The 27,206-nt window shown below is 47.0% G+C and overlaps 14 protein-coding genes and 1 pseudogene across 14 annotated transcripts; 7 read left to right on the forward strand and 8 right to left on the reverse strand.

The window, feature by feature from the left end:
- Positions 1–644: 644 nt before the first annotated feature.
- On the reverse strand, positions 645–1,490 carry GL50803_0015569 (uncharacterized protein; the record flags this gene model as incomplete). The annotated part of the gene is made up of 1 exon (XM_001707250.1): positions 645–1,490. One exon carries the CDS (start codon positions 1,488–1,490, stop codon positions 645–647), a length of 846 nt encoding a protein of 281 aa, XP_001707302.1.
- Positions 1,491–1,502: 12 nt separating this feature from the next.
- On the forward strand, positions 1,503–3,083 carry GL50803_0012071 (uncharacterized protein; the record flags this gene model as incomplete). Its single annotated transcript, XM_001707249.1, has 1 exon — positions 1,503–3,083. One exon carries the CDS (start codon positions 1,503–1,505, stop codon positions 3,081–3,083), a length of 1,581 nt encoding a protein of 526 aa, XP_001707301.1.
- A 56-nt stretch (positions 3,084–3,139) lies between these two features.
- On the reverse strand, positions 3,140–7,303 carry GL50803_0017495 (putative RAD50 DNA repair protein; the record flags this gene model as incomplete). The annotated part of the gene is made up of 1 exon (XM_001707248.1): positions 3,140–7,303. One exon carries the CDS (start codon positions 7,301–7,303, stop codon positions 3,140–3,142), a length of 4,164 nt encoding a protein of 1,387 aa, XP_001707300.1.
- A 21-nt stretch (positions 7,304–7,324) lies between these two features.
- Positions 7,325–8,269, reverse strand: GL50803_0017494 (uncharacterized protein; the record flags this gene model as incomplete). The annotated part of the gene is made up of 1 exon (XM_038045933.1): positions 7,325–8,269. The coding sequence occupies one exon, from the start codon at positions 8,267–8,269 to the stop codon at positions 7,325–7,327; it is 945 nt and encodes a 314-aa protein (XP_037901896.1).
- A 3-nt stretch (positions 8,270–8,272) lies between these two features.
- Positions 8,273–9,913, reverse strand: GL50803_0012066 (Endoglycosylceramidase; the record flags this gene model as incomplete). Its single annotated transcript, XM_038045701.1, has 1 exon — positions 8,273–9,913. The coding sequence occupies one exon, from the start codon at positions 9,911–9,913 to the stop codon at positions 8,273–8,275; it is 1,641 nt and encodes a 546-aa protein (XP_037901897.1).
- A 71-nt stretch (positions 9,914–9,984) lies between these two features.
- On the reverse strand, positions 9,985–10,629 carry GL50803_0015567 (Rab2a; the record flags this gene model as incomplete). The annotated part of the gene is made up of 1 exon (XM_001707245.1): positions 9,985–10,629. One exon carries the CDS (start codon positions 10,627–10,629, stop codon positions 9,985–9,987), a length of 645 nt encoding a protein of 214 aa, XP_001707297.1.
- Positions 10,630–10,825: 196 nt separating this feature from the next.
- Positions 10,826–12,070, forward strand: GL50803_0012063 (High cysteine protein; the record flags this gene model as incomplete). Its single annotated transcript, XM_001707243.1, has 1 exon — positions 10,826–12,070. The coding sequence occupies one exon, from the start codon at positions 10,826–10,828 to the stop codon at positions 12,068–12,070; it is 1,245 nt and encodes a 414-aa protein (XP_001707295.1).
- An 81-nt stretch (positions 12,071–12,151) lies between these two features.
- On the forward strand, positions 12,152–12,925 carry GL50803_0012062 (Proteasome activator pa28 beta subunit; the record flags this gene model as incomplete). Its single annotated transcript, XM_001707241.2, has 1 exon — positions 12,152–12,925. One exon carries the CDS (start codon positions 12,152–12,154, stop codon positions 12,923–12,925), a length of 774 nt encoding a protein of 257 aa, XP_001707293.2.
- A 70-nt stretch (positions 12,926–12,995) lies between these two features.
- Positions 12,996–14,054, forward strand: GL50803_0015566 (Peter pan protein; the record flags this gene model as incomplete). The annotated part of the gene is made up of 1 exon (XM_001707239.1): positions 12,996–14,054. One exon carries the CDS (start codon positions 12,996–12,998, stop codon positions 14,052–14,054), a length of 1,059 nt encoding a protein of 352 aa, XP_001707291.1.
- Positions 14,055–14,062: 8 nt separating this feature from the next.
- GL50803_0012059 (uncharacterized protein) lies at positions 14,063–17,302 on the reverse strand (the record flags this gene model as incomplete). The annotated part of the gene is made up of 1 exon (XM_001707238.2): positions 14,063–17,302. One exon carries the CDS (start codon positions 17,300–17,302, stop codon positions 14,063–14,065), a length of 3,240 nt encoding a protein of 1,079 aa, XP_001707290.2.
- Positions 17,303–17,404: 102 nt separating this feature from the next.
- On the forward strand, positions 17,405–19,321 carry GL50803_0012058 (uncharacterized protein; the record flags this gene model as incomplete). The annotated part of the gene is made up of 1 exon (XM_038045700.1): positions 17,405–19,321. The coding sequence occupies one exon, from the start codon at positions 17,405–17,407 to the stop codon at positions 19,319–19,321; it is 1,917 nt and encodes a 638-aa protein (XP_037901898.1).
- GL50803_0012057 (Spc97/Spc98 family protein) lies at positions 19,215–21,893 on the reverse strand (the record flags this gene model as incomplete). Its single annotated transcript, XM_001707237.1, has 1 exon — positions 19,215–21,893. One exon carries the CDS (start codon positions 21,891–21,893, stop codon positions 19,215–19,217), a length of 2,679 nt encoding a protein of 892 aa, XP_001707289.1.
- Positions 21,894–21,906: 13 nt separating this feature from the next.
- On the forward strand, positions 21,907–22,914 carry GL50803_0012056 (uncharacterized protein; the record flags this gene model as incomplete). The annotated part of the gene is made up of 1 exon (XM_038045699.1): positions 21,907–22,914. One exon carries the CDS (start codon positions 21,907–21,909, stop codon positions 22,912–22,914), a length of 1,008 nt encoding a protein of 335 aa, XP_037901899.1.
- A 14-nt stretch (positions 22,915–22,928) lies between these two features.
- On the reverse strand, positions 22,929–26,525 carry GL50803_0012055 (Elongation factor 2; the record flags this gene model as incomplete). The annotated part of the gene is made up of 1 exon (XM_001707235.1): positions 22,929–26,525. One exon carries the CDS (start codon positions 26,523–26,525, stop codon positions 22,929–22,931), a length of 3,597 nt encoding a protein of 1,198 aa, XP_001707287.1.
- Positions 26,526–26,847: 322 nt separating this feature from the next.
- GL50803_0029744 (pVSP) lies at positions 26,848–27,177 on the forward strand (annotated as a pseudogene; the record flags this gene model as incomplete).
- Positions 27,178–27,206: the final 29 nt, after the last annotated feature.

Consider the following 27,206-nt stretch of genomic DNA (forward strand, 5'->3'; position numbering starts at 1 on the left):
TCTGCTAATCTTCCATAAGATTGTGGCCAGCTCACCAGCCGCAGTGTCAACAGAGCTGAGGCCTTCGTCGAACGATCTGGGTTATTGTGTAAGGGTGCAGTATGCTAGAGTTGAGTGACCCATTGATCGTCTGACAACGTTAATGTAGACCGTCAGTATGTAATTAAACAAGATATGCAGACGAAGCGCCCCATTTCAGCCTATGCAATCTGCAATATAATTCAAAAAAGTATTTGAATAAATATGTTTACAAGTATCCATATTCTCCTTCAGCCCTTTATAGAGGTTTTAGTATGGTTTTCTAGTAAACCATCGAGCTGAGCTCTCTACATTATACAGTGTCTCTATGTTCAAGGAGGTAACCAACCTGTCCATGCAAAAGCTCAAACCTTCCATGGCGACTTTATCTGTTGGCAATCAACAAGGACAACCCCGACGTCATCACTGTCTAAGGAAGCTGGTGCCGCATGATTTAACTTTCAAACACTGCTTGATCGGAAGTCAACAACTATCGTTATCTTAAGTTAAATAAAATATTAAATTGTGTACATTTATCTCAATCCGTTATAGGACTGGGTAGGGCTCTTCTCAACGTCTATGAAAGTGGGCGTGTGCTGCCCTGGAGTGGTCAGTGGCAGGACCCTTTAGTTATTTAAGTGCATCTTAAAGGAGTGGAGCAGGCGGCGCAAGCTCCATCGAATAAAAAGCTCAGCGGCTCGTTTGACGAAAAGTGCCCGTGCAGCCACAGCTAGCACAGGATGGTTTGGGTCAAGAATCAAGGTAACGTCTAAATCTGGTTGTTCAAATGCTTGGAGGAAGAGTTCGCAGGTAGGAGCTGCCACACAAGGCAGCAGCTCCTTAAGATAAGAGTACTCCTCTGTTTCCGCAACATCATATAAGGACGCATCAATGGGCCCTGCTGGGCCATGAGAATAAAAGATATCGTCGACAAGAGTACCCAGCGTGATCTCTGCGCGTCCTTGGAAGGATCTGAAAAGAATTACGGCTTTTAAATCAAAAGTGGTTCCACCAACTTCAAGCTGGAGTGAAAGGGTAACAGTGACGAGACCCGTAATGTAAATATTGGCTAATATTATGGACTGACCTGGCTCCAATCGCACATCAGGAGACGCAGCTCTGAGAGATATGTTTTCAAACAAGCAATCATCCACACGCAGAGACCAGAATCTGGTGCTAGAATGCAGCAACTCAGGTGAGTCAAGGTCTGAAAGCCGTAGAGATGCAGTTGGCGCAGAATCCGTGGGATTGCCGGCAGAAAGAATTGTATTGACGCGTCTGATGGCTGCAGCAATGTTTGGGCCCGTAAGGAACGTCCGTAGAAGCGCGTACAGGAGCCTATCGAGAACCGACGCGTCGCGAGGGAGTGGTGCGACTGTGTGCATGGCTGGATGGACAGCGGAGCTAGACATACTATCAGAGAGCCCAGATAAAAGAAGCACAAACGAGGCGAGAAGAGCCGGCGTCTCCATCAAGACAAAAAAATGACCACTTCTCTAAAAGCATCTAGGTCTGGGCTTCCTGACCTGGTCACACACGAAGAAGCTCTTGAGCAGGAAGAGTTTGACAAGCATTATCAACCCCTCCAAGTCACTTCCACAGGTCACGTCATACGGCCAGGAGAACCCGGGTATACACCTCCAGAGAGTGCCGTGAGCAAGAGTACAGCATATTCACGATCGCGGTCGCGACCGAGCACAGCAGAAAATAGACCTCTAACATATACGGAGCTTGTCCAGCGTAGCGAATCCCTGGCGGCCGAGGTTGCATCTCTGACCGCAGAGCTCGCCAGAAACCGCGAATACCTTGCATACCAGCAAGATAGCTTCACAGTTCGTGAACGTGAACTTCGTGCGACGATTGCAAAATTGGAAGAGAAGGTTGCAGGAGAAAACCGCGTTGGCGCACATCCTGAAATAGCCGAATTAGGGCACCTGCGGCGCTCAATTCGAGCACAAATAGAAGCAATGCAACACCGTAAGCGGCAGGAGCTTGCAGCCCGAGAAACCCAGACAAAGTCTGAATTCTTAATGAAAATCTGTCAACTCGAGAATAATCTAGCAGAACTTAGAAATGAAAACGGAACTCTGAAGGCTGAGAATGCTGACAAAGGTCTTTCTCGCGAGCTGTTGGCAGAGCTTCTCTTTTTGCGTCAGGAATGTAAGCGACTTTCCACCGTTCTGGATGCAAAGGAGGACATACTTTTCAATCTCAGGACTGCACGAGAACTTGATAGCGAAGAGCTAACTGCACTGCGCGTTCAGTTGGCGGTTGCCCAAAGGGATTATACTAATCTTTGCCGTAAGGTGGAACTTGCACAAGAAATTCAGCGCATTAGTGCTCAATTCTCAGATGTCTCTGCGCTTGATGAAGCTATTATTGGTGCGCTGGCGAGTAGCGCACCGGGACCCGCGCGCCCCGCCTCTGCTGCTCAGTCTAGACCGTCGTCCGTATCACGTGTAGATGCTATCAATCGAGTTCTTAACCGCCTTACAGCAGAAAACCATTATTATTCTGCGGATAATACTGTTAAGCACTCTACACCCAGTGACATACGGCCAGCAACAGCCAAGCCACCTAAGGAACCCGAGGGAGATATCCGATCCCGCATGTTTAAGCGCCGCGATCAAATACAACACCTCGAGGATGAAAATAGACAGCTCAAAGTCGCGCTTCGAGCGGCTATGATGCACGCACGCCATGCACGTGAGGACCGCCTGCGACTAGCCACGACGCCAGCCCCCGTGAGAACCCTTGTTGCAGGGTGCTTCAAAGATGTTGAGCATGAGATCAATGAATTATCACAGAACCGGATACCCGAGGGATATGAGAAGAGCATAAACATAGATGGGCGTCATACCTTCCAGGGACTGAACCCCCGAGATAGAGACGCATTTCTTTTAAAGCTTTATGGTCAGCGGGATCTTCTTCGCATGGCCTCGCAAGCACTCCTTGTTGAGGAAAGCATGCTTCTGGCAGGGAAGACTCGTGCCCAGGAAGTTTTTGCTGACACTCGTATCCGCAGCGCATCCCAGTTTTCTCTGGATCCTGCCACCATGAAATAGAGGCACCGATGCCAATCCGTCTGCGCACATAAGCGCAAACAGTTATTGTCATTTTACTAGTAGGTCAGGTCGTCATCCAATCCCCATGCAATCTCTCGAATTGTTGAACCTCCAGGTTCCATTGAGATTTTGTAGGCGCGCGTATTGGTATTGTTAGTTGCTGCAATAAGAGCATCGCGAAACTCTAGACTGTGCGTGATGACAACAACCTGGGTGTTTTGTGCGCTAGATATAAAATCAGCCAGCACGTGGGCTAAGTTTTTGTTGTTTTCTTTGTCTAGATAGTTTGTAGGTTCGTCTAACACAATGAATGAGAAGGGCGACATGGAAATATAACTAAAAGATAGTCGTAGAAGAATGGAAAGAAGGACTTGTTGCCCTGACGAGCATGCTTCTCGAAACGAGCGAACCACAGGACAATCGGTGTCCGGGTTGGTGCATATGGCCTGCAGCTCGATTACGTCTTTTGCCTTGTCGCCTGTTCCTACTTGAGTGATTGCAAGGCGTACAGTTGATATTTCGTTTCTCGTGGCTCCTGTACGAGCATAGCACTGATTCCACAGTGATTGGAGCTTGCTGTTCAGCTTTTTCAGAAGCATGTGCTTGAACTCCTTCACAGTTCGCTGCATGAGTATTGAAAGCGTACTTGCCCCCTTGACTATCAAAAGGGACGCCTTGCTCTGTGCATACCTTTCTACTGCCGTGTGCAGTTCTCCCTTTAGTCGTTCATGTTGCTTTTTCTGTTCTCCTGTTACTCCCTCCTTTTTATATAATTCCATTGCTGATTGGCTTCTTGCACTCTCATATAGAGAAGACATGGTTGTAAGACCATTCAGCACATCCCCAAGCGTCTGGCACTTGTTGGTGAGCTCTTCCTCTGTTCTCTTAACCATGTTCAGCAGCTCTCCACAGCAAGTGTATTCTATGGATCCAGCAAATTGTAAGCGAACCCTATCTAACAATGCTAGCAGCTTTGATAGAAATTCATCGACAATAGCGTACTCTTCCAAAATAGCTAGTATTGTCTGCAAGCAAAGGGTTTTGTCGTGTGCTACCTGATAGCTGCTTGCTGCGGATTCAATCTCTGTGGCTGAAGGAGATTTTTTGATCTTCTCTAGTGCCTCCTTCATCCCTAAGAACTCCGCATGAGTAAGAGGCACAGTAGCAGACTCTGATAGCGAGATCTGCGTAGTATCAAGAATCAGCGCATCGACCTCCTCTTTCAATGCGTCCATCTTTAGCGACAGCTTCTTTCGCTCTTCGCCATAATGCTTTAACTTCTCACCGATTTGCATGTCTTCTTTAACCAGTTTCTGTGCATAGTTTATGCTGTACGGCTGCCCATCAATAGACGTCGCAAGAAACTGCTCCTTGAGCTCTGATATCTCTAACCGCATAGAGCTGGCGCGACTCTCTAGCTCTTCAGACTCTTGCTTCACTAATACAAGGCTGTTCTCCTCGTCGCTAAGCTGTATCCTTAGGCTATTCAGTTCATTTTCAGAGTCGACACGTGTGCTTTCTAAACCCTTTGCAGCTAGGATAAGTTTATCAAAGAATGCATTAATTGTATCTATTATTGTGCAGCAATCTGCAGATTGGTACTCCAATTGAGGTATCAGCAATGGAAAGGAGTCACATGTTACCGTATTCGTTGGCACGCCGCAAAGTATCTGATAGAGTGTATCGTCTGCTCTATCACCACTGCTCGATATCTCATTGTTGTCGAGCATGATTTTATGCATGACCTGTCCGTTCTTTTCTAATTCAAGTAGCTCAACATGAGCTTTATCAAAAGGTATGTTTAAATTTTGGCAACTTAGTGCAATCGGTAGTATATTACTAAAGGCACCGAGTGCCGAAACTATCGCGTTGACAAGGTCTGCTTTTTGCTGGGCCATGTCTTGTTTATATTCGTCCAAAAAGCCTTCGAATAGAACCAGCATATTTTTAGCCATCTCCTCAGAAATCTTAGCACGCTTGTTAATGTAAACAGAAAAGTCGTTGCGGAGTGTAGGAATAACAGTGATTATGTTCCCCGTTGTGGTAAGCCACTTTTGTAACGCGTCAGAGACGCTTCTCACCATTTTGGTAAGGCTTCCTGGCAAATCGTCAGAGGTAGAAAACAAGAACCTAAGCTCTATACCAATGCAATCTTTAATTTTGTTATTAATAAAATTAAGGGCATTGTTCAAAAGAGTTAAACAGTCAGACGAGATTCCCTCAGTGATATTGGTTAAGATATCTATGTGGGGGTAGCCCATACAATCCAAGCATGATTTTAGCTTAGTCCAGTTTTCTTCCCACGTAAGCATGACAAGCCTACAGGCACTCCCGATATCCTGTTCTGGATTTCTTTGATGGTTCAGCGTAACAAGGAGGAGTGCGGGAAGATATGTTAAAAGATCAAGTCCGCTGAGAGTATCTCTAATTTTGGTTAATTCTTCTGATGACACGTAGTGGTTGGCACAAAGATACAGTAAGCGCTCGTGAACCTTTTGCTGTTGCGTAGCACTCGTTCTGAGGTTAGTGCATCTATTAGACAACTCTTGAAGTCTATTTCTTTTCGAGCTTTCTTCGTATTCAACATTCTGAAGCTCAGCTAACTTGTCAGAAAGAGAGCCAGACAAGGATACGAGTATCGATGTGGCCTCGCGGCTACGCTCTTCCGCAGTAACTGCGTTATCTAAAACAGCTATAGACTCCCTAATGGCCTCCAGATCGCGCTGCTTCTGTGCTATATTATCATTAATTACATCGTCAATGGCAGATACCTTCATGCAGATCATCGAAAGCTCTAGACAGAGGCTTTCAAGACCGCTGATATTGTCAAGGCTCTCGTTGGGTTCAAGACCACTGGGATAGTCTATAATATTTTGATAAAATGATTCTATCAGATTGCGCTTCGTATTAATGTGCACATTATCTGACGTTGCTACAGCTGTGTAGACATCTCTGTGGCTGCTCTTTATCGTTGACAACTGTGCCAGCATAGCTCTGTACTTATCGACAAACCTTGGAATAGATTGAGGGTCACATTCTGCTTTAAGCTTCTCCCATTGTGCCAAAAGCATGCTTTCTTGAAGGAGTGAATCGCTTGCTAGCTTAGAAAATATGCTCTTGGCGTCGTCCAGCTGAACGTGAGAGCCAGAAATGTTGTGTGCTTTAAGAGTATTAGTGTATGCTTCTGCAAGTGCAGTATCTTCTGATCGCAAATTCAGGTACAGAACTAGACTATCACCACTGGCGCATATTTTCTGAGAAAGGAGCGTAGAAATAGGAAGCTCGGCCAATTGCATCTGACGTGACTTACGGTCTTTGGCGATATCCCGATGATCGCTGTTTGCAGCACAAAGTCCAAGAAGTTTAGAGAGGTCAGTCCCAGCTTTAGCAAGGCTTGCAAAGTCAGTAGTAAACATGGTCAGCAACTCATGTTCCCTCCTCAGCTTGTCTCTGCACTGCTCTTCGTTAGCCATTTCCTTAGTAAGCTTGTGCAGTTCTCCTTCTTGATCGGCGACAGCCTTTAGTGCTGTGGTGTAACACACCTCGGAAGAAGCCAGCTCCTTTGGGGGCGGATGGAACTCTTTGGATAGCTTGGTGAAACGATCAAGGTTGAGTATTTGATCAGTGGACTTGCTAATTTCCTCCGGTGTCTCGAACATCCAGTGGCTTTTGGTCTCACTGCATATTAGGCAATATTGAAACAGCCCATCACACAGTTGCAGAGCAGAGGATAACTCAGGAGAATCGGGTGTTCTGTTTCTCCGTGTAGAACTTACCTTATCCCCTCCTCCACGCTTAATGGTTCGTGTAAGTTCAAGAAGCACCTGATTGCTTTTCAGGGATGTCATGGGTATTCCCTTTACACTCTTTCCTCTGGTACTCTTCTTGCAATCAACCTTCTTGCAATTAACGGCCTCCTTTAAAGGGGGCTCAAAACCAGGATCTTCTATTGTCTTTGAGTTCGCCTCCGAAGTATTTGGTTCGTGTCTCAAAATACATTGCATAAGCATTACTGCGTTCTCTGGGGCAACCTTTGGCTCTATACGGTCATACACGGGTCTTTCCTGACTCAAAAGATATAGTAGAGCTTCAAGCAGGGTACTCTTCCCTGCACCATTATGACCGGTAATAATCGTCAAGTTAGGAGAAAAAACAATGGTACTAAGCTGGTCTCTGTAGCTTCTGATGTTCTTAAGCGTCAGCTGGTCAAGGTAGTACATAATAAGTTTACATTGAGGTACTCAAAGGAGGACCTGCTCTAACAGGTCCAGGTACATCTGTCTAAGCTCGTAGTAGTGGAGCTCAAGTGCCTGTTGTGGACCAGCTCCTGATGCAAGTCGATCTTTAATGGCGTGCATCAGTGTCATGATGCGGTCCGCTTCAGCAACTACATCTTGCGATGCATGAAACAGAGCTACTTGGGAGGGTCGTCCTGCTGTTCCAAGATATCCACTATATGGTCTCTGCCCCATATGCATCGACCCTGGATGCTGGTACAGAGCCAGTTGTGATACTGGGAGGGAAGATCCATACTCCGTTGCAGGCACTACTCTTGCTGCTCTTCTGCTCTCTGGAGGCTGCTGGGATCCCTTATGTCGATGCCTAGTAGTCTGGACCCTGGAGTCACCAACAGACCGCGTGATCCTGTTATCAAATGTATCGTCTAGAAGGATAGAGCTCTTTGTTTCTAAGGAGACGTTAGTCAGATCAGATAATAGAGTCATGTAGTCATCAGATGGGGTGGAAACTTGCGTAGCAGATGAGGGCTGTGGAATCGATGTGGTCGGCTGCCGGACTGGCACGTCCGACTGACTTTCTGTTACTGTGCTTACCTTCAGTGGATAGTTGAAGAGCTGCGTTGAAAAGTTCCCGTAGGACGGGGGAACGTCATTGGTCTCAAGGCTCTGTTGAGATTCAGTGACCGTTTTGCTTGGTGTGGGCAAGTACTGGGTCGTAAGAGATGGCTCTGGAAGGACAGAGCTTATCTTATCCGGAAGATTGACACTTCCTCGGATATAGGATGAGCTATTGACGGGTATATTGGCAGGGCTTTCAAGACAAGGTTGCTCGTCATCTGGCTGATTACCGAGCTTTGCATCTCCTTTGCTAGTGTTCTGAGAACATGGCGTATAGTCTGGAAGCAGAAATACGGCCTTGTTATGCAGATAAGCTGACAGCGTATCCATTTTTTACTCTGCCAGCAGGTCACAAATGTAAGCTCCGCTGAGCAGTGATCTGTCTAAGCAGACAATGATTCCTCCATATTGCTTCACAAACATCACGGCGTCCACATACTGACGGAAGCCCAAACTGCTGAGTGTGAAATCGAGAAGGTACTGGCGGGTCTGTGTGTTTGGTGGGACATGGGTAGACTCAGTGATAACGTACCACTGTATGGTTGACCAGGTGGAAACCTTTTGTCCAGAAAGTCGCATGAGGCGCTGCAGCTGACAGATTGGGATGGCGTCTATCCCATCTCTAGGGAAGATGTAGAGAGTTTTCTGCTGAGGTGAAAAAGGTGCAGTGTTTGTAGAAAGTCTGTCATGGGTGGCTCCCTCCTGTAGATGAGTGAGATAGTGAGTAAGCACATTTATATAGATGGGCAAGGGCTTCAGATCCGGGCCCACAATAGAGCAGTATTCTCCGTTCCACGGGAAGCTGTGGATGTTGTTAGTGATGCGATATACGTCTCGAGACTCAGCCTCTGATGCTTCGTAGACAGGGCAGAACTCCCAGACAATCCACGGAATAGCCATACTAGTTAAGCGTCTTAGCTGCTTGTCCAGGATTGTCTCCCCTTCCGGTGCACCATAGGTAACATCACCTAGTTCTCCAATTACCATCCACGAAAATCCGCCAGTCTCTTGGGATCTTATGTGGTTCTGTACAATGCAATCTATGGATGGGCCAACATTCGTAAGCGGTTGGTAGCAGTGTGGTGCAAAAACAAGTCGCTTACGGTCGAATCCGGGAAGAACCTCGCACACTCTATTGCAGCACCCATCAAGTCCTATAGAGAACCTCATGAGGTAGCTCACGTCGTAGTTGAAGGGTTCCAGAAAGTAGTATCCATGGAATCCAGTCTTTTCTAGGCCAGCAATGGCGCGTGCGTAGAACTCTATCAGCTGTTCACGCCTGGCTCTGGTTTGCCACGGAACGAAAAGTAGCTGGCCTGCAAATACTTCTGGCAGGCAAGGCTCGTTGATTATGTCAATGGCATCAACGAACAAGCCATCTCTTGCATATAATCTCTGCAAGATGGCAGTGACACAATAAACATACAACTCTTGCAGGGCCATGCGCGGCCAACCAGGCATCTCATCGATCAATGCGTTGTCCCAAAATCTCATCCAGCAAGTCCAGTACCGCCTGTCCGTCAAAGGTTGTGAACCCCAGGACTCTCCAAGTCCCTTGAAGACCGTGTGGGCAGTACGTAGGGATGCCGGAAGAAACACATCTGCAAGCCCGCTGCCTCCCAAACGTCTCGAATAGTTGTCTTGGTGAAAGTCTAAGACAACGAAGAATCTATGAGCGTGCGCAGCCATGATGAAGTCCCCTACACCATCAACGTACTCATCAACAATGCCTCCTGATGTAGTGAAGCATGCTTCCAGAAAGACGAGTAATCGGATGCAGTTGAAGCCTAGTGAGGATATACATTCAAGTCCTGCTGAGACACTGTGTTTACCAAACGGCTCAAACACATGTTGTGGGGGTAAGTAGCTGCCCTGTGGACCTGAGTCTACCGGGTTAAAAGGCATACCCTTACTGTGTGAAGAAACATTCACTCCACGGAGACAGGGGATAGGTATGGACTGTCTGGGCGCCATTACAAATTTAGAAGCAGTGATGGAAGTTTACTACCCATCTGAATGTAAGAGGTTTATCGGTCATATCTTGGTCAACATCCGCATCCACCACTCTCCTTGGAGGGTGCTTCAGTCTTCATGTTGACTGTGTTCTTTGACGTAGACGCCGCCTTCACACCACAGGATTCATCCGTAATGTCTATTTCTCCGGAATTAACCTTGTCGAGAACAGCTTTGGCAATTATCATGAACGCCTCCTCAACATTGCTGTTCGTCTTGGCAGACGTCTCAATGAAGAAGAGGTTGTTTTCTTTAGCAAATTTCTCCCCCTCGTCGTAGGTGACCATGCGAGAGGACTCTCTGTCGGTCTTATTACCCACGAGGAGAATAGTGGTCTTGTCGCCACCATAGGTGCGGCATTCTTCGAGCCAGTTTGCAACATGTTCAAAACTTGCTCTGCGGGTTATGTCGTATACTAGGAGGGCACAGCAGCTTCCACGATAGTAACTGCGCGTGATCGAGCGGAAAGACTCTTGGCCACATGTATCCCAAATCTGAGCCTTGATCTTTTTCCCCCCGACCTCTATCGTTCGAGTACCGTACTCTACGCCTACTGTCATATCGTGCGCGTTTTGGAAGCGCTGCTCAGTAAACTGCAGAAGCAGGCAGGACTTTCCTACAGCCGTGTCGCCGACGACAATGTACTTAAACAGGTAGTTGTAGGAGCTATCGGCCATGGACTATAAGTCTTCTTTGAATTTTTTTTGAATTTTAATTTTAAATATCATGTGTAGAGGAGAGAGCCATAGAGACGACGGTGGCCTTGAGAAACTGATCTTGACTGTCTGCAATACAAGTTGTAACGTGTAGAATCATTTTACTTTGCTTTGCAACTAAGCAACAAGAGCTTATGAAATTAGTAAACATAATAAAATGCTTCTCATTGGTTCTTTGCTGGCCACAGTCCTTAGCTTTGGCCCTTGTCCTGCCGACAATCCGCCTGCTGATTGCTTGATGTGTATCTCGAACACTGTCCCCCTCTGCATCATGTGCGATAGACTTCGCCGTCCTTCGCTTGGTCCCGTGGACGGCGTTTGTACCAGTGATAGAGCGAAAATCCACGACGCGTGCACTGACACGGGTCTCTACCAAGACTTTGGATTTTGCATGCACTGTGCCCCGGGATGGTTCCTCCACGGCTACAACAACGTCACAGGCGCTGAGGGCGGTTGCTTCAGGTGCGACCATGTAGCGGCAGGAGGTATTGACCACTGTGACACGTGCACCCCTGGGAACATGAACACTACTATCAATCAGGTTGTTCGCGTTATTTGCACAAAATGCAAAGCAGGATATCAACTCAATGGGGACGGAAGCGCCTGCACAGATGTCTCGGGCGAGGCTAAGTGCAAGGCAGGCCAGCAGAAGTGCAAGACTTGCAAATCTGACAACAGTGGATGTGCAACCTGTGATGACGGGTATGGTCTTAAGAGTGGATCGTGTGTAGTTTGCTCGGAGAAGTGTCTCCTTTGCAATAATGACGCTGATACTTGCACCTCTTGCACGCAGTCTGTGTTAAAGGACGGAAAGTGCGTTTCTTGCGATCAAGGCGAGAACATGGCCGGGTGCTTCAGTTGCCTTTCGCCAGCAGATACGGGAACATCCACAGGCCGGTGCACGTTAGCATCAGGAAGCTACTGGGTACAGGACGATGGTACGACAGCCAAGTGCACGATCACCAACTGCGTGCGCTGCATGAATCTGTTTGGAAAAGAATACTGCACCACATGCGTTAATGATTACTTCGTGTTGGACGGCGTCTGCGAGAAGTATTATAAACTGTCTGGCGAAGGCACAAAGGGGTGTTCGGACGGCGTTGTTGGTATGTGCCGATCGTGCGTGGGCAAGGACGTCTTTTGGTTCCTGAACACGTGTCTTACCATAACCGGTACAATAGGCAAAACGGTCTGTAGGGCTATGAACCAAACGAGCCATATCTGCACAGACTGCATGCCTGGGTTCCGCGCTACATCGTACGGTTGCCAGCAGTGCAATGTCATTAACTGCCAAGACTGCTCCCTGGACCTCCGCTTATGCTCTGCCTGTCTCTCTGGCTACACCCCCATTACGAAAGATGGGAAGATCGTGGCATGCAACAAAGCGAAGACTTCTCTTTAGACGAACTCCATGCTTTCAGTGAGGCTTTACACGCCACAGGTGACCAAGTAAATGGCTGCAAATGTCGAGGTGTCTACAAAAATGAAGGGCGTCCGGCGGCTCGAAGCCAAGGATCGTATGAACAGGATCCGAGAGGTGGAGCGCATGATGAAGGAGGAGATGCGTGCTGTACAACGGGAAAGCGAGGAGGCCATTTATCTGAAGCTCCCCTCCATTGCCATCAGTTTCTTTACGTACCAGAAGCAGACGAAAGAGTACATAGCCTCGCTCGTTCCACAGCTAGACGAGCGGTTCTACTCACTCATTAGAGTGCCCACAAAGCATACCAAACCTAAGAAGGACGAAGTCGTTCACAGCGTCCTCATCAACGAGGCCTTCCCAATCATGACCAACCCTGACATCACAAGCAGCCCGGTGCTTCTCTTTCCAGCAGAAGAGATCCTTGAGCTGGAGCAGAATTTAGAAGCACAGTGTCGAGACTTGGCGACCGCACTGCGAAGCATCAAGAGATGGATGGCGGTGCTCGGCGCTGCAGACAACCTTACCGTGATGGCAGAGGAAGCCGTGGGGATATCTATGGAGGTTATCGAGACCATAGACACGTCCGCTATGTCCTTGCGCAACCTCTTTGTCGACTACCACGCAAAGCGTTCACGGGCAGTGTGTAACTTTCAGAAGCACGGTTCACTGGATTACTTCCAGCTGGTTGTTCTCACAGACAAACAGATGTTCATGTCTATCTCAAACTTTGTGGAAGAAATGTATGATATCGTTTGTATGTGCTACGAGATCTTAGATCAAAACTTTGACAAGTTCATAAATCCCCGCATGTCCGTGGACAGAGGGTACCACTGACTGCCAAGAAAGCTTAATAAATAGATGCCTTGTTTACTCTTATCACATTCTGGGAACATGAATTAAATAAATGTCGAGCGACAAGTCTGCCCCAAACGACGGGATTCCGCGTTCATTTGTCTTCAAGAGAGGAAAGGTGTCCATTGCAGCCGCAGATTTGGTCAAAGATATACGCCAGGTCTTTCAGCCATACGGGTTCATTCAGTTGAAGGTTCGAAAGGGAAACAATCTTAGGGACTTCACTGCCGTCTCAGGTATCTTGGGGGCAACCCACATGACAATTTTAACTTCGTCTGGGGAGGGGACGACGATGAGGATCATCAAGCTTCCTGCGGGTCCTACACTGACCTTCCGGTTAAAGGATTACAGCACTATGGTTGATATGCACAAAGCCTTTAAAACGGAGCCACTCCCACAGTTCGCCATGAATTACCCCGCTCTTTGCATCACAGCTGGTTTCAAAAGTCAAGCTATCAAGGATGCCAACCCTGGGCTACTTAAGGCCTTAGACCTCTGCAAGATTACTATTCAGGGGATGTATCCAGAACTTAATGTTGCAGAGGTTTCTCTTCGCTCCCTCAAAAGATGCGTTTTGTACTCAGCGAACGACACGGGGGCCATTACATTCAGACACTACCTCCTTCGGCATCCGCTGGATGCTGAGTCTGAAAGCCTAAAGGTCCTTCTAGGAGAGAAGCGTCTGTCTCTCGGTCATCTGGATACCATCGATGACATTTCCACTCTTAAAGTAAGGGACCCGAAGACGGACCTGGATCGATTCTTTAAGGACAAACCAGTAAGGCTCATTGAGATGGGCCCTCGCTACACGCTAGAGCTCATAAAGATAGAGAGTGGGCTCACGACAGGATTGGTGTTATACCATGCATATATAACAAAGACAGAGGAACAAATAGCACAGGCAGAAAAGAAGGCCAGACAGACACGGGGAAGGCTGGACAAAGAGGCGAAGCGCGAGATACTGCGCAGACGCTTGCGCGTGGAGCGGGAGAAGAAGGAGCATGCTAGAATCACAAAGGAGCACGAGAAAACTGCAGACAATCTGGCATCTTATGCAGCGGAAAAGGCCGGGGAGCTCTCAGAGCCGTTCATGGAGCCCAGCGGAGAATGAGGGTGTTGTCAGAGGTATTTGCGAATGCTTTCCTCAAGTATTTGAACGTACATATTAGTTTGCTCTTCATTCTCATAGAAAAATAAATCTCCTGTTGTTTTTATGACCGCTTCATCGGGACAGACCAATCTGTACTTCCCATTTCCCTTGTCTTGGAGGATGGCTGCCTTTATTGTGAGCTTTGCTAGCTTTCTAGGAGAAGTTCGAAACTCGATGGCCTCATTCTCCGATGTCTGCTCCTTGATAGAGTGGACGAAGATAGTACTCATATTTGTACTTTGAATCACTTCGATGAGGTCAAATATGCGGGAGCTGTCATCGCTTAACCGGAAACAATACATGGGAGGTATGGTTGCACTGGTACCGAGGCAGTAAAAGAAGACGGTATGGTCACAAAGTAGTTCCAATCCGCCTACTGTGTTGTGAACGAAAAAGAGGTAATTTTGATAGCAGCTGTTGAGGGCACTGTGCAGCTCACGGGAAGTAGAGGTATTAGCAGGTTGAGAGCAGATGATAGCCGAGGGGGATAGTTGCAGATAGGATCCCGATGGAGCTCCTTCAGTCCCTCTACCATGGGGGCTATACCGTTTAATTTCGGTAGAAATAAGTTCTATCTGAAGGCCTGGCTCGAAAGACTCCATAACACTGGCTTTGGACCCAAACTGATGCAGAAAAAGACATGGAAACTGTGGAAGGCTTGACGACGATGATTCCAAGTCTTTCGAGAACTTTGAGATGGCGTCTATGTCGATGCAACTCGGGTCTATCACGAGTGCACGCCTATAGCAATACGACCTGGTCTCCTTCTCCACAGTAGCTTCAGAGCCAGCAGCTGCTTGCTCCTGGACCTTCTTTATAACAATGGTTGGGTCAAACACTTTGAGAACAAGTGCTGACATGTGCGGAACCAAATTGGAGTTGCTTGCTTGATGACTGCATAGTCTCGTCTCCAGAGCATAGCTTACAGCATGTGAAAGAGACATAGAAATAAATGGTCTATGAAAACGGCCTAGAAAACACGATCGCGGAGCTGGCCGAGTATTGTAATATGTCAATACAAGTGCCCCTTCTGTGCCCCAATCAGCTCGAATGGGTGGCTCCTGAGCTGATCCAAAGTTGATAGTCTGCGGGAGTGATACCAGTATCTTTTCGTGTTTGTAAAGAGATATCTTATTCTTAGTTAAAAAGTTGAAAAGCAAAGGATCGACCGAGGCCTTAACAAGATAAAATCCGTCTGTGACAAGCATCTCCAGCGGCTCCGCTGAGGCACTATTCTTATGGCACACTGCCTTCTCCTGCGATTTGATTGGTGGTGTTGTTTCTGCTACTACAACTCCGGTGGAATTTATGCCAGGATTCAGAGTGGTAGGCGCATAAGGCCTTGAACTAGCCTCTCGAGATGTATCTGGCTGAGACATGCGAGTATCAACGATTAAGTAAATTCCTGTGCAGGAGTTGGCGGCGATGTCCTGCCGATGAATTCGTTTTAAAAGCGGAACAAAATCGGAATCAAACTCCAATTTGTATTTTAGCATACAGTGAATAAGGACAGTATATGGATTGATGACGCTCTTGATGGGATCTCTTGGACCTGGCCTTGCAATATTGATGATCGTTATCTGTGTTTTGGCCAGTCTGAAGATTGAAAGTTGATATTGGAGGAGGAACCACTCATATCCTGCAAGAGTTGGGTTTAGTCCTAAGGCGATTAAAATAAGGTATAGCCTGTTGGTGGTTAAGGCACCGTCTGCATATCGACACATCTCAGTGTAAAGAAGAGTGATGAGGTCGATGTGCTGGGAGATGGTCGGATTGTAGTAGAAATTAGTGTCGTCGGATCCTGTGATAGTGGAGTCATAGAATTGTGAGCCACAAAAGATCAGCTCCTCCAATTCGTGAGAGTAGGGCAGCACTATCATGCCTGCCAATTTGTTATCCTCTAGAGTACCCGAAGACGTGTGAGCAAAAAGCTCAGCATCTAATTTATACATCGTACAGCCAGTTATTACTTCGTCATCCCGGTGCATCAACAGCGTGTTATCCGCTGCAGCAAACGCAACAGCCTTGCAAACGCTAAAGTCCTCTGCAAGGGTTCCTGCAAGAAATGCTAGCCGATGGAGTTCGTACTCGCGAGAAGAGTCGTAGAGCATCGAGAAGGAGTCTCTATCATCTGAGACAGCATCAAATGCCGGAAATACGGTAGCACCGTGTATTATCGATAACTGCTCAAAGGCTCGTGGTTCCATCCGTGAAGGTATGTAAGTGCAGAACTTTGGGCTTCCGAGCTCCTTGTGCCGTAAAAGAGCCTTCTGCTTCCCAATGAGGGCATCTGAATAAGGATTGTAGAGAAGAGAATGAGATTTGTAAGCTATTAAGAGACGCACAAAGCAGGGAATAAGCAGTTCTAGAGAAATTGGACGCTGCTCGCGAGTTGACATTAGCGCTCTAAGTAAGATGTGGGGAGGAATCAGGGGAGATGGGAACAAGGTGTGAGAGTTGTGTGAGGGTAAGGACTGAAGAAGGTGTTGGTGCAATAGAAGCCTGTGGGTGAATTTTATCATGTCAAAATATACGTCGTTGCAATCTAGTAATTTTATTAATGTATGAACGGTAGATTGACATTTTTTGCCGTCACAATTGATTAAACTAGTCCCCAGACAGTTGTATATTTTATTAGTAACTAGAAGGTCCCATAGTTGAAGCACCTGAGGATCAATACCGTCAGTAGAGCTGTGGCGCATGGAGCTAGAAATAGAGCTAGAAAGTTTCGGAATGGAAAGTGCATGGTCACGAAGTAGCTCAGCGGGGCTTTTTTGTGCAGACAATGCATCCTGACCATTGGACCTGAGCTGTCGGAGTGGAAGGATGTGCAAATTGGTCCTGTATGTGCTTAGATCAATGCTTCGACATTGCCATATATTGTTTGAAAGGCGCTCCCTTACTGCGCCTAGCAAGCGGACAACTGAGGGAGGAACACTGTCAACAGAGGTTGCGAGTCTCTTAACAGGACTGCACTGCACAGCAGCCTTAGTAGGCCCCTGATTAACTGAGGCAGGCTTTAATTTGACCATGGGTGCCTGCTTGGATGTAGGCTCTACAGAGCCTGTCACCTGCAGAGTTGACAGAAAGCCATCCACACCCTTTCTATCTGCCTCGTCAGTAAAGCAATTGGCTGCAGAAACAAAAAGGCTTGAGCCAGGATGCTCCTCAGGCTCTCCGCCAGCAATCTGAGCGGCGGTTTTAAACATTGGATAAAAGTTATATCGCTGTCCGCGCTTAAGAAGCTTTCCTGCCTCTCTTGCAGCACACAGGAACACACACATGCCTTTGAAGGTCCAGCTACGTGTGAAATGTTCTCCAAATTCCTCAGAAAGCCTTCAAAAACTCCTCTCATAGCAAGCTCTCTCCCAGTACTGCCAATGGTCGAAGTTGATGTTGATACGTATCTTAGAGCAAAGAGGATGATCTTCTCACACAATGAGTGTAGATTGGTGCTTTCTCAAGACCCGGAGAACTTCCCGCTCTACACATCATCTATACTGCTTTACCTGGCATCTTCGTTTCTCGTAAAGTCTGCAATCTATGACACTGCAGTGCTTCTTAGCAACGTTCTCAGGGTTCCTATCATTGCTGTAATAGAGAATCCAGGACCGTGCTATCACCGACTTTACCGTTTTCTCTATGGCACTTACCGGATAATAAGTGTAGGAATCAATATGCATAAGACTACTTATCAACCAAAAGATATAATTGCGCATTTCAATGTTTACTATTCTGCAAACATTGTGTTGACGGAATACTTTCCCACACTTGTCAAGAACGAACATCAGCTCCTTACCCCAGCACACGAGCTATCGCTAACATTTTCTTTGCTCTTGCGAAACGTCGGGGTCTTCTACCTGTCCCCATATCCATTGCGACTGCGTACGGGGCCCCTCCAGGTGGCACAGCTTTCCAACTCTGTGCTTTCCTGGGATGTTCGGTCACAAGCAGTCCAGCAACAGGGGGTACCACCAGACCCAGCATTTACAAATGCCACCAAGCGGCTGCCATCTCACAGCACAAACTACCCGCAATACCCCTGGATCTCCCCTCTCATCTCCACATGCGTGCTTGTTTATGACACTGGACTTAAAAAAGAAAAATACGAACTCAATCTATCTTTACGAATGAAAGATTGTATGGATCTGTGGCTGGCTGAAAATGCCTCTTGTCTGATACGAGAATTATACCACTCAACTGATGTTTATTCCATGCTTAAAGGCATTCTTCTTCTTATGATCGTCAATTCTGGCCTATCTGCATATCATGCAGGTCTCCATTCATCAACAAAACAATACACAACCGAGACTCCTGTGCGTACAAGCCAAAGGCAGAGGAAGTGGAGAGATGTAGATGCTCAGTTTGAGGCATTGTCTCTGGCTCTAGAGACAGCAGACAAAAGCGTTGATCACTTGGTTGGAAAAAACCTTCAGGCGTGTTCGGAAAGCCTGACACACACATGCTCCGACCTTCTGAATCAGCTGACAAGCGATAGTGGCCAAGAGACGATATCGCATGTCATTATTGCAACCTACCTGGGATACATTTCGTTAGAAGCCTTCTTATTGTTCCTTTCTACACAGAAAGCAAGTGCAGCACGCCGCCAAAACAGTCAAAATAGTCAAAACAGTCAAGACGGTAGAGAGCAGGACAGTGAAGACACATTCACCAAGATATACACATTTGCACTGCTTGACGTAAAGAGCTCTAACAAGATAGAAGAGGAGAACACAGTAACTCCTCAGTACTTATTATGGGTACTTTACAACAATCACGTGCGAAGATTGTACTTTGAAATGCTGCACTCGTTAGACATTTCCCTGTGCCCAATAGCCAGCCAAGGTGGATTTGTCAACTTTTCTGAAAAGGTTCTTAGTGTGCTTCAGATCCAGTTGCTCTTTGCCCTGTGCTCTCCTAGCTCGCTTGATCAGTACCTCCTGTTTGTGTTCAGAACTAGTTTTCAGTATGCTCGGCCAGAGCTCGTAAGCCCTATGCCTCTAGTTTCGCGGCAATATTTAGCGTATGATCTCACGATAGTGGACATAATCGCTATACTTAGCCCAATATATCGAAAGATGGTCTACCTGTACGCTTTACGGTACATAGAACGTACCATCTTCAGCGTTTATGGGAGGAATGTGTCTCGGAGTGCATCCCGACGGCCAGTAGGCTTGCTTCCAAATTTTCGTAATGCGAGTAATCAAATTCATCCAGGACAGGGATAGGGATGCTTCTGCAGCGCTGTAGGCAAGTGATCATCGTGTTTAGCTCTGTGTTGAAGCTGCGGACGTATGCGTCCAGGAAGTTCGCTGCCTCCTGAAGCTTCATGGTAAAGTCCTGAGTAAATATGCTTTGAAAGTTAAATAACTCAGCCACACTGCCATGCAGTAGAGCAATCTGTGCACAGATTTTTACCAGTGAAGTGTGAAAGTCTGAAAATATTGAGATTGTCTTATCGGTGAACATCACCTGCCCGTTATATATGTCGCAGCTGCGCAACTGGCGCGGGTGATGGCCAGACGACTCCTTCGGTGCGGGTAGTGGGGCGTCGGCCATCTTGTGGTAGTTAATTGAGATAAGCATTTTGTAACAAATCGTACGCACTGCAATATCGTGGTAATAAATAATGTCCTTAATTGTTTCCGCTGCTTCCAGATTGGCGAATAGGGTCATGTACTCTGGGGCAATGCAATCGTGACTGATGTAATTAAGCAAAGCAAGCACGAGCTGCTTGGTCCTATTTCTAATACATGAAAGCCGTGCGACATACAGGGTATACGCTAGAGGCACCTCTTCAGTGAGCGTTCGATAGTGAAGGCGGAATATACCCACCCGGCCCGCATTGGTAAGAATCTGCTGTGTGTTTCTTCTGTAAAAGAAGTTAGTGAGCAAGATGATCTGGTCAAGCTTGTCATCTGCTGACCGGAGGCGCCACTGAATCTGAAAGATTGTTTCGTAAATCCGGATTTGCCCGGGAGTAATGATAGAGGTCAGGGGGTCCTTTATAGAGTATGTCACATAGAAATTGGACTTGGAGTTATCTATGCGCACATCCACACACCCCAGGACGTGTGATGGAAGGTTAGAGACATTGCAGCTCATCATTGCCTGTTCTATCTTCTCAAGCATTGACAGCTTGTACTTATCTCCTCCTGATGTCGAGGACAAGATGGAGCAGAGGGAAGGAATGAAGTCTCCCTGCATGCCCAGTAAAATGTACAGAATCCCGTTCAGGTGATCAAAGAGGAGAAACTGCCGTTTTATGATTGCCACAACTGCCTTGGAAGATAGCATGTGAATAGATCTGATGAGCTTTACCGTCCCCTCACTGGCATCTGACGAGTACGAGGACAGAAGCTTTGCAAAGTTCGCCTCTCGGATGAGAGCCACAATGCTTTCTGGAAAGCGCCATGTTATGTTATTGCAATCTTCTCTCAAGAAGGCGGAGGCCCGGCCTATTTCAAAGCAAAGCTTGGTCACGTAGGGGCTCAGCAAGGGGTGTGTTTTTAGATCTGGGGATGAACTGATGTGGAACTTATTGTACCAGTTACTATTGATGAAGATTGAGCGGCTGACCAGGAGGTTATTTGTCTGCAGAATGAGGATGTCAGTCGAGTTGCTTGTGGTTGGCTGAATAAAGTATTCAGTGCTCAAGAGGCTTCCTTCAATTATCCAGTGCTTCAGATAGTCGAAGAAGGGTTCAGATGCTTTGATCAATAACGACTGCCCGATATGGTGCATCTTCCGATCACCATGGAGACTGTACCCAAAGATTATGTTTAATATCTGCGGAGAAGTAAGGCTCTTATCATATAAACAGTTATCTGCTATGACCGCCAACGTAGAAATCTCCTCTCTGATCAAGTTGGCTACTGCAGTCAGCTCTACCAGGGTCATTTGCTCCTCAGTGAGCTGACTGTCTAGCAAACTTATCCTCTGCCTGTACTCACTGAGGCCTGTGTGAAGTGCCTCACAAAGAGACGCTCGTGTCTTGCCCATGTTTGTCTTAGTAACGGCATTTAGCAACTCTGTGCAACGAGTGTAGAAGAAGCCGCACGAAGCTATCCGCTCGCAGAAGGTGGCGGCAGTTTGGCTCACAGACAGGCTCTGGTACTGTCTCTGAAGCACAAAGTGGGAAATCCCAGATGTTGGGTCCTTTATAAGCTCAAAGTACTGGCCAGGAAGCCCTTGCATGGCGTATATGAGGTCCCTAACTATGGCATGCTCTAGTATTGTATCCTTAGAGAGCTTTCCACTGCTTTCATTTGGGATAAGGCGAGTGCTAGTTTCCTTCTGGTCAATTCTTGCCATGCACGCTTCTACTGCGCTAGTTTCTGTGTCTGACTCCTCTGATGTGCTGTCAAAATCTTTAAAGAGAATCGATCGTATGCTCTTTTTAGATTTGTGCTTGCTTTTACCGTGCAATTTATTGGTTTTAGTAGTGGTAAGAGGTGCGCTTTGCATAGTAGTTTGTGTGTTGTCCTGGACAAGTAAGTTATGCGGGGTTGCCAGAACAAAAGCTTTGGATTGATTTGCCAGCAGCCGCAAGACATACAAGGTGCTGCGGACATTCTTCAGTGCCTTGTTTTCTGAAAGCTCTTTCAGGCAGCTATCTACTCGCCGAGATTCCACTGGATTTCCAAGGACCGCTAGCCTAATCCCTGCAACAGTATTCCAGTCATCAAGGGGAGGTACGGGAAAATTGGAAGAAAGCAAAGTGAAAAACAGTTGTCTCTCCTCTTTGGACGGCTCACGGTGAAGGATTTCTCGGAGTAAAGCGAGGATTGTCTCTAGCATTTTTTAAACAGTTATGAGTGAGCCCCTCAACTTCTTCTGCCAGACTCCCAAAAATGAGTTTACCCCTGAAGACCTTGGAATGGTAAACGCATTTTTTGAATCTTCCAAGTTCAAAGAGCAGGGCCTTCACCAGCAATATATAGAACGGTGTCGTCCAAGAAGCCATTCCCTATCGGCCCGCACAACTGCGTTAAGAGCTCTTTTAGAGCCGCAGCAAGCTCAGCCCCCAAGCGACGTGGCGCATAATATACCCTTTAGCTCTGACGGACTTAACCAGCCAGCACTAATTGCTCCAAGCGCATTGACAACCCTTCCTCGAAAGCGAACAATAAAGCGTAGGCGCCGTAGCTTGCGGCTTACTATTGAGAGCATGAAGCGTAGCTTGCTAAAGCAGAACCTCGCCAAGCAGACACACAGGCAGAGCTTTCATTCGGCAGAGACCATAATGGTGAGCGCCCTTGGTCCGTCCCCGCAAACCCTCGTGCGTGCTGATGATGAAGCCCCCGGCGTGTATGTATTACCAGAGGGAGCACAAACAGAGGAGTATAAGGTATGGTGCAAGGCAGAGGAAGACCTAGTAAAGCTAATGGAAGCAGACAAGGGGTTCAGTCGTCACTTTATTAGGCAGACCATGCTAGTATTAGTGAGGTTTCCAATTCTGTTATCTCCACGCATCAAGGCCAAACTGCAGGCCACCGGGGGCATCTTGGTCTTCAGTGAAAGCAATGCGGCGGTGTTCTGCACTATTTTCGATACACCGTTGAAGTTTCGAAAATTCACTATCACCCTTTCCAAGCTGTGCAGTGCTGAGTATCACCAGTTCACAACGATATTTGCTGGAAATCAGTATCTATTTTCCGCCTCCTCTAATACCCGGCTGAACTTTGTTGCACTCCAACGGAAGAGGTTAGAGGAACGGACAGTCTATACCATCTTACACTTAGACCCAAGCCTTAATGCCAACAAAATTGTTGCAGCCAGCATTGAAAAAGCTATTACACTTGCGCTTGATGAGCGCTAGATTGCAATTGCAAGCTACCGGTTTCTCCTGATCGTTCTCTGCTTTTCTGCTTCAACAACCATTCCTTGCAAAACTAAGAGTCCCTTGTCCTTCTTCATCATTTCAACCAAGCGCTTAGCATTATTGAATCCAGAATAGTGAAGACCAGTCGAGATTTGCAGTCTGCGAGACAGATACCTTCCGCAAACAAAGCTTAATGCGTCTTTTCGCTTGTTCTTGTCTTCATCATTGGTCAAGAGCTCTCTGTATCTTCCTTGCTGTCCCCACTCTATTAGCTCCTCATCATCTAAAGCTATGTCACTGTGACGTGGATCCTCTTTGAGCACTAAGTATTTGTAAGGCTGCAACCCCAGGTTCAATCGCCCGCTGCTCTCCTTTCGAAGCTCTATTTGAAACAGTAAGGAGTTTGAGCTAGGTACATACACTGTGAACTCTGAGCTGCCATTCGGTTTGAAGTCAACGTAGTCCTTTATGCACCGCATGCGTTCAAAGCACGCCAGAAGATTCTGAATATTGAATTGCGGGGGAGCCCTTATGATAGCCTTGATAAATGGCTCTGCTATCCCGACATTGCTGTATGCTAGAGCACTCTGCATGACTCCTAGAAAGCTCGGGATAACCGCTACGTAAGACAGTGAGGATCGTATGTGAAACTTATCTAAGAAGGAGGATAGAAACCACGACTCGATGGCACAAGACTGATACTGCTCTAAAAAGTCTGTCATAAGCATACTCTTTACGTCAACCACGTTATGCAGTGCAATAAGAGCAAGATTTGTCACCGGCTCCTCACACAAAGGACCTGCGCTGATCAGAATTTTGAACGCTTCTATGAGTGCTACGCTCAACCCTGCGTGGAGGTCTCCAGATAGTGAGTGATAGAACAAGGCACACTCGTAGTCATCTATCTCACCGTTCGAAGAGGTGTCAATGTATATGGGTACTATATTGGGCTCCTCAGGGCTCCGAGAGGAAAGTACTGCTTTTATGTGGCTATTTGCGGTACAGATGAAGGCAACAGTGTGGCGCGTCAAAACAACCCTGTCTTTAAACACCTTGATTTGTAAAAGCTCTGCTCCCATAGGATGCCCACACTTGGAGAAGCTTAATCCCGGTATGAAGGAGGATAGTACGGGGGCTGTTACTAGATTCTTGCCGCACAGTTGGTGATAATACTTAAGGATATCAAGATTTTGTATTTGAACAAAGCGATTGCATACTTTTACCACAGATTGCAGAGCATCCATATCGCAGCTTTGCTCCCTGGATAGTGCTGCTGAATGCACATCTATTTTATTGAAGATTTCCTTCAGGGTAATGTCAGTACTTGCTACTGCTGCACACATGCTATCATAGTCAGGTGCACCTTTGTCCAACGAATTCTGAGAATGCTCATGGGGATCACTACCTTGCTCTGATGATATTTGGACAGTAGCGTGTCCTTCGTCTATGCCTACTCCGAAGCAATCATCAAAAAAGGCGTCCTCCAAAGAAGTCTCAAGAACTACTGCAGCACCTCCCTCACCTGCATGTGCACTCTGTAGTGAAAGAACGTGGTCTGTAAGGGCTACTTGCAAAAATTCCGGAGGCTCGCCAAAGGGAGTAACTGACGCACACTTTCCAGGCATGACGTGTTCTTTTAAGTGCAGGATACTATCTCTTATCACATAGTAGCCCTCATCACAGTCCCTGCCGTAAATGTCAATGAGAAAGCTGTCCAATTGCTCACAGCACCGATCCAGGTGCACGTCTCCCGAAACAGCAAGGATGATTTCGCCGTTGACACTAGAAATACTATAAATGGCGCTACTATCAATGGTGCAGAGCAAGTTGAGAGCCGAAATGAGCTGGGGATAGCCCTTTAGTGAAATCGGAGCAATGGAAACATGAATCAGCGGTGATGGCGCTTCTATGTACCGCAATCCATCCAATCGCTTTACTATGCGCTTCAGAGCCTTCAATTGGTTTTCCTCTAAGCCCTTTTCTGAACGTTTTCCAGAAGCAGCAGACAGACCTAGGTCCGAAGTATCACGGTGCGTCGTTTCTGTCAATATATGTTGTGACTTGTAGCTAGAGAGTATAGCATCCATTTCTTTATCGATGTGAAACGCAGTATTTAAATCAGTCAGTAAGGAACCGAATGGAACAGTAGTTGATACCTCTACTATGCATATATTTCCCTCGTGTGGAACCGTAGCGGTGTAGGGAACGATGGACTGGATCATGGGGCAATAAAACCCCTTTAGGACCGTGCTAATTCCGAGCTTGCACGTGCTCTCCTTTTCGGTGTAAGCAAGAAGAGTAAATGATTGATCGACAGCCACAGACCCTGCCAGTATCTTGCAGAGCAAAAAAGAGCGTCGGTCCTCGGCACTGAGACGAGTCTTTTGAGGTAAATCCAGATCTTTTTCATTCAAGACCTTTCCGCAAAGTATTACAGTTGGGGTCACTTTATTAAATAAATCTAGGGAACGTGTGTCTAAGGCAGTTCTTACTCCTTTAGCGATGATGTTATTAGAGAGTAAAGGATTATGGATGCTTATCACTGCTGCATTGAAGATAACATTACTCAAGGAAAGCCAGTCAGAGAGAAAGCTCTTGATCAATTGTGCCGTGCTAGAATTATTTATGGTTACCTGCTCAAGTGGCTTGCCCATGCATTTGCGGTACATCTTCGAAAGCTTTTTGAATGCTGCTTCAGTGTCCAATTTGCTGCACGCCAGTACGGCCCAAACGCTTTCAAGTATGAGGGTCACGAATGCTGGTGCGAGGGACTTCTTAACCGTTCGAAAACAACCGTTGGTTAGATCCACTGCAACAGCAGCATCCCAAAGGTTTTTGTAAAGCAAGGTCCTGTCATGATTAGGGCTGGCGATAAACGGATATTTCTCGGCTAATATTTGTGCAAAGGAAGAGATGGTAAATCCCCAACCTCCAATGGCAGATGCAAAGACGACGTTATCTTTAATAGGAGAGAAGTGGTCTTGTTGTGCAGCAGGCTTCCCCTCTACTTCCGTCCATACACTATTGTAGGCTGCATTGCTCTCGTCTATCAATTTTAGAAGGTGGAAGTAGGCCTCAAGAGGTTCCATATTCAATTCATTGTACAACCGATCCAACTTGTTGATGACCAGGACGATGTCGATCTGCAGTTTAATCAAGTGCTTGAGCACTCCTAGCGTCTGGGAGGCAACGCCCTCAATGGCATCAACAAGAAGAAAAGCGCCATCGCAAATGGAAACGGCCGCCAAAACCTCGTGGGAGAAGTCACAATGCCCCGGCGTGTCAATGACATTCATCAACAAGGGTACTCGCATGGCCTTGGCCGAATCCGTACTCTGGTCTTTAAAGAGGTCGACAATCATCTGATTATCTGACAGGTGAAGTAGAGAGACAGCTGAGGCTTTCATAGTAATGCACCTCTCCTGCTCTGTGTACAGATAGTCCATGTACCGCAGTTGCCCGCTGTGCTCCTTGGCGATTAGGTTGTTGGATGCCAAAAGGGTATCGACTAACGTAGTCTTTCCGTGATCTATGTGCGCGCAGACACAAATGTTCCTGACATGCTGTGGCTTGGACTGAATGGTCATTGCAAGGTTCGCATGATCCATTGCTCAACAGGTAAGATGTGAAAGAATCAAATTTATAGCCTTGTCACACCGGTATGTTTGACTGAGAGTTGATTGTTTATGCCGTCAATACCCATATGTCTCCATCCACAATGAAAACTAACACCCCATCAGGTGATATTCTTTGAAACCGGAGCCATTTGACATGGAATAGCAAGATTAAGTAATGCACAAGAATGTCTTACGGGTGTCATAGACATTATTATAACTACAGTAGCATGCAACTCTCTAGTCTACGGCGCTGAATCTGACTATACCTATAACGTACACGAGTTAATCCTCATGCTTGAAGTAAGGCGGATGAACGGGGACAAGGTGCTTCACATGCTCCACAGACAGATGTAGTAACTGTAGTGAGAATGGCGTGTGTGACGCATGCAGTGCTGACAAGAAGGTGAGTCCCGGGAAGACCTCGTGCATGGACGCTTGTCCTGAGAACTCTGCCGAGAACCCAGCTAGTGCCTATGCATGCAGCAGCGGGTACAGCCCAGACACCAATGGAACCTCTTGTGTGAGTACGGATGTCAGGCTCTCCACGGGCGCCATCGCTGGCATCTCTGTGGCTGTCATCGTCGTTGTAGGAGGCCTCGTCGGATTCCTCTACTGGTGGTTCATCTGCCGGGGGAAGGCGTAAGTGGCATCCACTTAGGTAGTAAACGCGTC

The sequence above is a fragment of the Giardia intestinalis genome, chromosome 4, assembly GCF_000002435.2.
Source record: "Giardia intestinalis strain WB C6 chromosome 4, whole genome shotgun sequence".
NCBI lineage: Eukaryota > Fornicata > Diplomonadida > Hexamitidae > Giardia > Giardia duodenalis.